The 10,246-nt window shown below is 41.9% G+C and overlaps 1 protein-coding gene and 1 pseudogene across 1 annotated transcript; one reads left to right on the forward strand and one right to left on the reverse strand.

Annotated features, from left to right (window-relative positions):
- The first annotated feature begins 4,776 nt into the window (after positions 1 to 4,776).
- Positions 4,777 to 7,071, forward strand: LOC136480026 (uncharacterized; annotated as a pseudogene).
- Positions 7,072 to 7,430: 359 nt separating this feature from the next.
- Positions 7,431 to 8,748, reverse strand: LOC136480027 (uncharacterized). Its single transcript, XM_066477702.1, has 2 exons — positions 8,397 to 8,748; positions 7,431 to 7,665 (listed from the first exon to the last, which is right to left on the reverse strand). The coding sequence occupies exons 1-2, from the start codon at positions 8,746 to 8,748 to the stop codon at positions 7,451 to 7,453; spliced, it is 567 nt and encodes a 188-aa protein (XP_066333799.1). The 3' UTR covers positions 7,431 to 7,450.
- Positions 8,749 to 10,246: the final 1,498 nt, after the last annotated feature.

A 10,246-nucleotide genomic window follows, 5' to 3' on the forward strand; every position in this document is an offset into this window, starting at 1 on the left:
GATGATCCACATATGGATGGAAAGCTAATTTGATAAGGAAGCCAATACAAGTGGTTTCATGTCAAAACCTCTTCGGAATCAACATGAATAGTCGAAACAATTTAGCATCCAGAATCTGCCAGGGTGTTGCGACACCTACTTTTGGTCCGTTGGACCGAGTATCGTGTTTAGACCCATTAGGGGGCCCGTCCAGGGTAGGCGATGACCCTAAGACCTTTATAATCATACGCCGCTACCGTCATTAGGTTTTGGGTTTTGCTTAGTTTATTCTGTCAAGAACAGTTTCATCGTTCATCGGTTTGTGAGACCCCAACTCGTGAGATTAATCATACATCTGCAATTTGGTTGCGATCTTTCTTGTTCTTGCTTGTGTTCTTCGTTGTGCAGGCAGGGATTAGCCTTCTTGGCGAGGTCAACCTGGTCCATGACTCGGTTGATAACCAGAGGAGCTGTGGTGCTAAGATTGCAGGGTTCGATCTTTCGATCTGAAGCCGGATCGGTGTGTCATTCTCCGCCACAACGATAGTTACCATCACCTGACGGAAGATCGGGATCCCCATCTCCATTAAGTGGTATCAGAGCTAAGGTATACCGTCAGGTTCAATTTTATTCCCTAGTTTGAGAGTTTCACATTCGTCCTATAGTCCAGTGCCATACTTTTATTTTCTATCCTAGAACCTTCCGCGCCATAGCCTTTGCATATTTCAGTTTCAGATTCTGTTGTTGAGTTTGTGTCCTAGGTCAAAGTCTTATTGCTAGTTTAGATTGTGTTCTTTTCTAGTTTGTGTTGATCCCTCCACCCGCCGCTATTCCGTATCACCATCGGTTTGCATCTTGTGTCCACTAAAACCCTTATTCGAGCAGCTTCCTTAAAACAGTCATAACTTTTGCATCCGAACTCAAAACGGGGAAAATTTTATATCTACGGAGAATGCCAGAAAATTTTAGATCTATTTCATCCCAGCATAGCTGGATTCGCAAAAATTAGATTTGCGAAATTCAATTAGGAAAATTGAGTTTCTGGGCCCACAAGTTTTGGTATGCTTTTTAGAGCACAGTCCTAATTTTCTATAGGCCACATCTTTTATTCAATTGAGCTCAATTTTTTTGTGGTTTATTCTTGTGTGCTCCTTGCTGAGAAAAAAATATCAAAAGAGCAAAAGCAAGAAAAAAAGATTGAACAAAAAAATAGTAAAAGAGAATAGAAGATATCGAAAAGGAGCACATAAGGAACACTCAATAGCTCTATTGTTTGTGGTACCTTTTGCCTTGTTCATATCCGTTGCTACCTTTAATACTTGTTTCCTTTCATCCTTGTTTCCTCTCTTGTTTATCACAACTGGTGATAGGAACACGTATAGGCCAGCAACTAGGACAAGTGCTCTGGACATTTATTCAATATTGCTGTCTGTCACTGACTTGTGTGCCACATATATATATTTGTTTTTTTTCGTGCCTCCCAAGCTCCACATATATACTTCAGATCAGTACAGAAAAAGGTCCTGGCAATCTCGGTACCACTACCTCATAGGTATCACGAACCAGCCGCCGGTTGTATCGCCCACTGCTTGCATTGGTAAGAACTTTGTAAGAGCTTGGTAAGACGCTTCCACTTGCTATCAAAAGTGACACCACTGCAACTACGTAGTCATTTGATAGGGATAATATTTTTGTATTGTCTTTTGCTGTCTTCTAACAATGACAGGTTGTTCGTATCCACCGACTTATGATGGTATAGGTGCTGATGAGTACATGGAGTGGGAAATTGCCATCGACAACATATTTGCTACTCGCTTTATGTGTCCAAGGAGGAAGGTAAAAAATGCAGCTAGTGTTTTGCGACATTCTGCTTTATCTTGGTGGGAGTCTTTAGATCCTTCTGATAAACCTCAAACTTGGAATGATATGAAACTTCTTATGCGAGAAACCTTTATTAATCCACCTCCTGTTTTGATTTCATATGATGAGGTGCACCATTTGGAGGAAGAATCTGTTGTTATTCCTCTTGCTATGACTAACCTTCTGCAGGATAATATCCATAAGCGAGAGGATGACATGGAAGAAAATGAGGAGCTCACAACCTCATATGCAAATTCAGAACCATCACTTCACAATGCACCTATTACTCCTGCTGAGAACAAAGGTAATGCCCATGGTGCTACACTCACGGAAGGTGAAAATTGTCTTAATGTACTAAATTTTTTCACAAACCATGCTATCATAGAGCAATTATTAGTGGGACCCTCTCTTGATTTATCTTTGTCCCATGATAATTTGCTTAATGTTCCTTGTGATAAAGATGAATTAGTTGATGATGCTTCAGTTTTCCATGTTTTGGAACCAATTACTTATGCTGAACATAAACGTTTGCTTTCCATTGCTACCGAAAAAAAAGAAAAGAAATTATTGTATTCTTCAAATACTTTGGGTTATATTGAGTTTGATACTTTATATGCTCTTAGTAGTTTAGAAGAGAAACTTAAATGTGTTGAATTGCCATGGTTGTCTACTTGTACATATCATTTTATTGGAAAATATAATTGTAAAGGAGAGTATATGGTGCATCATGTCTATATTTGTTCAACTCTGAAATCTCCTAATATTGCGCAAAAGTATGATCAACCAAAGGATTCCAATTGCTATAATCTTGTCATGTCGAGTTTCCCTAGTTTTGTTATAAAGAAACATGTTAAATTTCAAGAAGGGGAGCAATGTTGGCTACTACCAACAACGTTTCCTTTAGCTAATCCCAAACCGAGGACGGTTTGCTATCAAGAAGGGGAGGATGATGAGGACATGGCACCTTCGGATACGAACAATGATTATAAGGTGCGCTCGTTCCTACATTTGCATAGTGGCTTTGGTTATAATTCACTTGGTTCCACATGTACATGTCACTATTTGATTGTAGGTTCAAATGTGTTTCATAATGGAAGTTCATCAAAGTTGAACTTTTGGTTCGTCGGTAGCCCGATAGTGCCTCATTGGGAAGGCCATAACTCATTCATCCGGAGTGCAATCGAGGTCAATGAGCACTTGATGGAAAGCTTGTTTGATAAGCTTTCAAATGGATCTGGTCCCATCTCAATATCACATCGGCAAGGCCTCCAAATCACCAATATATTCTGTCGCTATTTCTGGCGGGAGCTACACTGTCGTCATGGGCTTGTTAGATATCTTTGGGACCCAGGCCCAAGTTGGAGCACGCCCCAAGAAGATAGAGAACACCTAAGAGATGGCCTTGGACGTCCTCCTCCTTGGCCACCACCTTAGGAGGCCAGCAAGGACGTCCAAGCCAAGCCAGAGTCCCAGTCCAATCCGAGTTCGAGTCTGCCTCGGCCGTCAGGACCAGTCTACAATAAAATGGACGCCCAGGACGCATCCGAACTCCGTTTTTGATGATCCACATATGGATGGAAAGCTAATTTGATAAGGAAGCCAATCCAAGTGGTTTCACGTCAAAACCTCTTCGGAATAAACATGAATAGTCGAAACAAGTTAGCGTCCAGAATCTGTCAGGGTGCTGCGACACCTACTTTTGGTCCGTTGGACCGTGTATCGTGTTTGGGCCCATTAGGGGGCACGTCCAGGGTAGGTGACGACCCTAAGACCTTTATAATCATACGCTGCTGCCGTCATTAGGTTTTGGGTTTTGCTTAGATTATTCTGTTAAGAACAGTTTCACCGTTCATCGGTTTGTGAGACCCCAACTTGTGAGATTAATCATACATCTGCAATTTGGTTGCGATCTTTCTTGTTCTTTCTTGTGTTCTTCGTTGCGCAGGTAGGGATTAGCATTCTTGGCAAGGTCAACCTGGTCCGTGACTCGGTTGATAACCAGAGGAGCTGTGGTGCTAAGATTGCAGGGTTCGATCTTTCGATCTAAAGCCGGATCGGTGTGTCATTCTCCGCCACAACGATAGTTACCATCACCTGATGGAAGATCGAGATCCCCATCTCCATTAGCCCCTCCTCCCAAAGTGGAATCCACTTCCAATTAGAGCTTGAATAAGATAGGAAACAATAAACTCAAATTAGGAAAGATAGAGCTTCTTTAGGATAAGATGAGTCCAATCCAAATCTATAAGGACTCTACGTCTAGTTTTCTTAGGGAACAAGTCATGGGAGTATAAATATAGGAGACATGTGCGCATATGGATAAAGCAAGAAGTAGAGGATTGTTCCTCAAGCTGTATGCCATCCTAGCTACCATGCGCCTACCCTCTCCTAGCGTCACTGCCACCCCCTGCATATGCCCTAGAATACAGGCGACCATGGGCCGCCATCTATGATACGCGGATACTTCGCAAAACTTGCGTACCAGTGTTGGATACTGTATCGGATATGGATACTCCGCGGATATGTCCGGATACGTATCCCGGACGTATCGGACAATTTAGCAATTTCCAAATAATAAAAATAAATCGGATACTCATGGGACACATGTGCGATACCTTCAAACCCTAACACCACTCAATCGCTTTGTATTAAAGCCCTCTATTCAGCTACACCCCCCTCTCATCCCCATTCGCGCAGCCGCAGTTGCCTCACGCACGGCAGCCTGCTGCTCACCGCCGCCCGGAGCAGTGCCGCTCATTACTCCCTTGTTGTCACCGCCGCCAGGCCACCCACCTGTGCCTCCTCCTACTCCTTCCCCTTCCATGGTGAGTCCAACATTCCTCTGCTTCCTCCATGTCTGGTCCTTCCCTTCTCAAATCAATCTCCCCATGTGCTGATTCATCTGCTCTGTGTTTATTTCCCCTCGTGTCTAATCAAATGGTGACTAGTATGAATGCTTCTGCATCCACTCATAGTGGTGAAAGTGAAGAATTTCCTGTTGCCAACAATCCTGCTATTGCAAATCGAGTCTTGGCTTTTGCTCGTGTGATTCCTGCAGACGATGATGACAAGAAGCCCCTGTGGAGGTATGTTCAGATTCTTCAGAAAACTAGAAAGGGTCAAGAGGGCAACATAAATATGAGATGTAAACTTTGTAACAAAGGTTTCCAAGGAAGTTACTCTAGAGTTAAAGCACATCTGTTAAAGATTTCTGGTTTTGGGGTTACATTTTGTTGAGTGGTGACTGTATATATTCTTGAACAACTGCAAGCTAAAGTTTCTGCTGCAAATGCTACTGCCGGCAGGAACCTTCCTAGAGATATTCAACTTCCAACTAAGGGCAATGAGAAGATGAGGAAGAGGAGGGGTGTTTCAGCTATTGAGTGCAGCTTCAATCTAGAACTCCATAGCCAGCTTGATGAACTGATAGCTACGATGTTCTACACAGCAGGCCTGCCTTTTAATCTTGCACGTAACCCATATTTCAGGAAGGCTTTCATGTTTGCTGCCAATCATCCAATTAGAGAATATGTCCCTCCAAGCTACAACAAGCTGAGGGCAACTCTTCTTGTGCAAGAGAAGACAAATGTTGAGAGATTGCTGCAGCCCATCAAGGCAACATGGAATTCTAAAGGTGTGAGTATTGTATCAGATGGATGGTTAGATGATCAAAGGCGCCCACTCTTGAATTTCTTGGCTATGACGGAAGATGGTCCAATGTTTCTTAAAGCATTCAACACTGAAGGAATATCCAAGACCAAGGAATATATTTCAGAGAAGATGCTAGCTGTAATTGATGAGGTTGGGGCACAAAATGTTGTGCAAGTGATCACTGATAATGCTGCCAATTGTAGAGCTGCTGGTATCATTGTTGACCAGAAGCACCCTCAGATTTTCTGGATCCCATGTGTCGTGCATACTCTGAACCTTGGCTTGAAGAACATATGTGCTCCTAGGGACATTGAGGATGAGCTTTATGATGAATTCCAATGGATCAGTGAGATCATTGGAGATGCTAGCAGTATAAAGAATTTCATCATGAATCACTCCATGAGGCTATCCATGTTCAATGAGTATAGCAAGCTTAAGTTCCTTGCCATTGCCGAGACAAGATTTGCCTCTGCTATTGTGATGATGAAGAGGTTTGTGGCTATAAAAGATGCTCTTTCAGTGATGATAGTGAGTGAAAAGTGGACTGCCTATAGGGAGGATAATCCTGGTCCGGCCCAATTTGTGAAGGACAAGATTGTGAATGATGTGTGGTGGGATAAGGTGCGTTATTTCCTCAGTTTCACTGATCCTATCTATTCTATGGTGCAGGCAGCTGATACTGACAAGCCATGCCTCCACTTGATATATGAAATGTGTGACACAATGATAGAGAAGGTGAAGAATGTGATATATCGTTATGAAGGGAAAGAGCCACATGAAGAATCCACCTTTTACTCAGTTGTGCAAGACATCTTGGTGAGCCGTTGGACAAAAAGCAGTACCCCCTTGCACTGCTTGGCACACTCACTAAATCCCAAGTACTACACTGAAGCATGGATCAATGAGGTTCCAAACCGACAAGCCCCCCACAATGATGAGGAGATTTCATAAATGAGAAATGCTTGTTTCAGGAGGAATTTTTCTGGTGAGGAATTAAAAAGGGTCAAGCAACAATATGCTAATTTCTCTTTGTTTGGACCTGGATTCAATTCATTTGATTCACTTGAGGATAGAACTTATATGGATCCAAAGCAATGGTGGGGAATTCATGGTCATTCTGCTCCAGAACTGAAGAAGTTGGCATTTGATTACTTGGCCAGCTAACATCATCTTCTTGTGCTGAGAGAAATTGGAGTACCTATGGGCTGGTTCATAGTTCCTTGAGAAGCAGGTTCTAGTTCGACCTTTTATTGCTTTTTTTTAATCTCAATTGTTTGACACCTGTAGTTCAATTCCTAATTGCAAACTTGCAATTGACTTTGTAGGCTCAATTCTGCACGTGCTGAGGATCTAGTTTTCACACACCAGAACTTGTGTCTTCTTTCTAGAAAAAATGAGGAATACAACCATGGTCCATCAGCAGTGTGGGATATTGGAGCTGATACTTTTGAAGCTGATTTTGAGGGCGGTGCTGATTTCCTTGAGCATGCTGATCTGTCACTTGATGAGCCAGACCTTGAAAGAGTTCTTGAAGATCTTGGGGCACTTGGTCTGACTGAAGATGTTGGATCAAGTGACTGAAAGACTTCTTGATGATTGCCAATTGGTCATGGCCAGCTGCCGTTCATGCATCATCACTTTATCAACTATCGTTTTATCATTTCATCATGTAGAGTGTGTATGTTGAACCTAAGTTTGAATAATGGCTTGATGGCCTGAACGTTATGCCTTGAACAATATTATGTTATGTAATATTTATGGTCTGTGCGCTAATTTTTAATTTCGGTGGATTTATTTTTTATTTTTTATATATATTGCCGTATCCCCGTATCTGTATTTTGGGAAAATGACGTATCGGAGTATCGCCGTATCACATACCGGTATCTGTATCCACGTATCCGTGCATCATAGGCCGCCATTGCCTTCCATTCCCTCGTCCTTCTACCTCTGTGCCTACAATCTACGCAACACCTCCTACCAATATAGACCCATCACAAAACCGTATCTGTAGCAAAGGAAGCAGAACAACTAACATTGTATCAGATCCATCTTGGTGAGCAAGTAAACCTCGGCCATGACATGCACCACACCGGGTCATCTGATTTGCTTTATAAAACCCGTGCTCCTGACCAGCATTGCATGTAGGGCATGGTTTCTCTCCACGACCCTCGCAATCTGTCAAAAAAAATAAACAACTAATAGCTTTTTAAAAAATGAAAAGAGTGACAATGTTACCATGTTAGAATTAAAATAAGTGTAAATGCATAGCAACAAAATTATGAAGAAGGTACTTGCTAAGGTGCAATGTGAAAAAAGGGGCACCTAGCTAGGTGTCCTAACTTAAAACAATTTTAAGATTAGTATCATGCGTGTGTTCTTACAGCCTGTTGGTGGCAAAAGATAGCACAATAGCAGCAATAGTAAGTAGGTTTATGGCCGAATACACCCATGTTAGTTATTATGACTTCGTATGTGAGGATATGAACTGAAAGGTATTTCCATCATAGAAGCATTCAAAATGCAGGATCAAAAGGCTATAAACCTACATAAGCAAATTAAGTTACTACATGAATGAATTTAATTTGTTAAAGGAAAAAATTAGGTTTCTGCCACTGTGTTAATTACGGTGTCGATATTTTCCATTGCTCTTTTGTAATATTAAGACTCATGCCGTTCGTTTATGCCACTGCTGTATCAACTTTAGTGGCAAAACTTGTTACAGTCTTGCCACTACAAGTGGTACAATAGTGGTGTAAACATAACAGGTTTTTACACAGTGGTGTCATGAATCCAAATATTACAAAAGCAATGTCAAATATCATAACCGTAATTAACATAGTAGCACAAATCTAATTCCCTCATTAAAGGAAAATCAGAGGGCACTGAAAGCAAAATACATATAGTACCTGAGCATTTTTCAATAATATCTGAATGTGGAATCTTGACCATCACTTCTTCCTCTGGAACAAAAAGTGCAGGAAACTTAGACCTCAAATCTAGTTCCCACAATCCAAGCAAAGGACCTTTTTCTCTTCCATCTATATTCCCACTTTCATAGGGTTCCTTTTTTGTAATAATGTGCCTTTCCTCGATGAAGGTTTCCAAGGTGCCAACATAGACATTGCAGTCCTCAATGGAGGTAATTTTCCATGTGCGGGCAGGGTGACTTCCCCAACAGCATCGATGTCCAATATGGTCAATGAGCAGCTGTCGGATCTCCACCTCATCCAGTACATCCCTATCAGTAGATCCAACCATTCCATTGTCAGCATAGAACAACAGTAGTGCCAACAAAAAGACAGGATCCCAGGACACAAGGGAAGGGAAAATGATGCGCGGGAAGCAACAGTGCACTTGTTTTTTAATGGGGAAACGATGGTAGTTATTTAATCTATTTAAGCTCAGTGCAAAACTGGTAACTCCTGTTCTTGACACCATTTAACAGTTTTAGCCTTCAGGTACTCCATCAAGCCAACTGATAACGTGAGTTCCCTGGAGTCTTCAGTCTTCTTCTATCAACACATCATCCTTCAACTGCATGGCCGATTATTCCTACTCCAGTCACTACTTGCTGTATACTTGAATTTGCTAGAACTCTGGTCGTAGAATTCAATTACTGTCGGTTAATTTAGGTCAGTTATTTTTAAATTCCTTTCAAATATAACAAATTGACCTTTTAGCTTTTGTCATAAGTCCTGGTGCAAGTTGTAGATAAATGTGTTAGCTAGCTGTTAAAGGGAGACGTGCAACTAGAACATCTGAACTACTAGTGTTTCCAATATTTCATGTTTTCTAATCATTATGGAATTTACAGGTGTACTACGTGACCCTCATCAAGGACATGTACAACAATGCAGTGACTAGTTTTCGAACAAATGATGGTATCACAGCTTACTTCCCGATTAAAATAGGACTTCATTAAGGGTCAGCCTTGAGCCCATACCTCTTTGCTTTGGCAATGGATAAGGTTACCAGGAATATTAAAGGGGATATTCCTTGGTGTATGTTGTTCGCTGATGATGTAGTGTTAGTGGACGAAAGCCAGGCAGGAGTAAATAGGAAACTAGAGTTGTGGCGAGAGACCCTTGAGTCTAAAGGTTTTAGATTAAGCAGAACTAAAACCGAATATATGAGATGTGACTTTGGTGGAGCTGCACAGGAGGAGGGAGATGTAAGTTTGGAAGGTCAAGTAGTGTGTAAAACAAAAAAAAAGAGGAAGTCATGAATATGAATTTTAATTTGGATCAAGTTCCTTATCTAGCAGAGATTGACCGATTTTTAATGAGAGACTAAAATTTGACTTATTGATCTGTTCCTCGCATGAAAGAATGGAGGTTAGTAATGCGTAGAGCTCGTCAAATACTTTTTATTTGACTACTCATGTGCTTGGATTAGAGTTCGGATCATGACTCTTTGAATTTTGGAAGATTTAAGGGAAAAAAAAACGCTACAGTGATTATGGAGCTACAGTACCACGCGGCTACGTACCTTTGGAGTCCAACTCCTGCTCTGGTCGGCATCGTAGTCCTTTCCCCTTCCTTTTCTCCACCGTCCTGGCCAGCCCAACAGCCGCCGCCCCTTGTCTTCTAGCACGGGAGAAAAAAGAACGAAGGGAGAAGAGGAGTAAGAGGAGACCTAGGGCTTGCGCCGCCGTTGACGTGCCGTTCTTCTCCGGAATCCAACCACGATCCTATCGCAGCGACGAGGATGACCGGGAGGTGAAGAAGAAAGGAGTGAATCGCCTAGGGTTTGTCGG

The sequence above is a fragment of the Miscanthus floridulus genome, chromosome 9 (genome assembly GCF_019320115.1).
Source record: "Miscanthus floridulus cultivar M001 chromosome 9, ASM1932011v1, whole genome shotgun sequence".
In the NCBI taxonomy this organism is placed as follows: Eukaryota; Viridiplantae; Streptophyta; class Magnoliopsida; order Poales; family Poaceae; genus Miscanthus; species Miscanthus floridulus.

Bases quoted from the DNA above. Each gene is read 5' to 3' on its own strand.
- LOC136480027 (XM_066477702.1), bottom strand. From the start codon at position 8,748: ATGGTTGGATCTACTGATAGGGATGTACTGGATGAGGTGGAGATCCGA. The intron at 7,666-8,396 runs GTACTATATGTA...TTTTTTTGACAG, and splicing joins TATTATTGAAAAATGCTCAG to ATTGCGAGGGTCGTGGAGAG.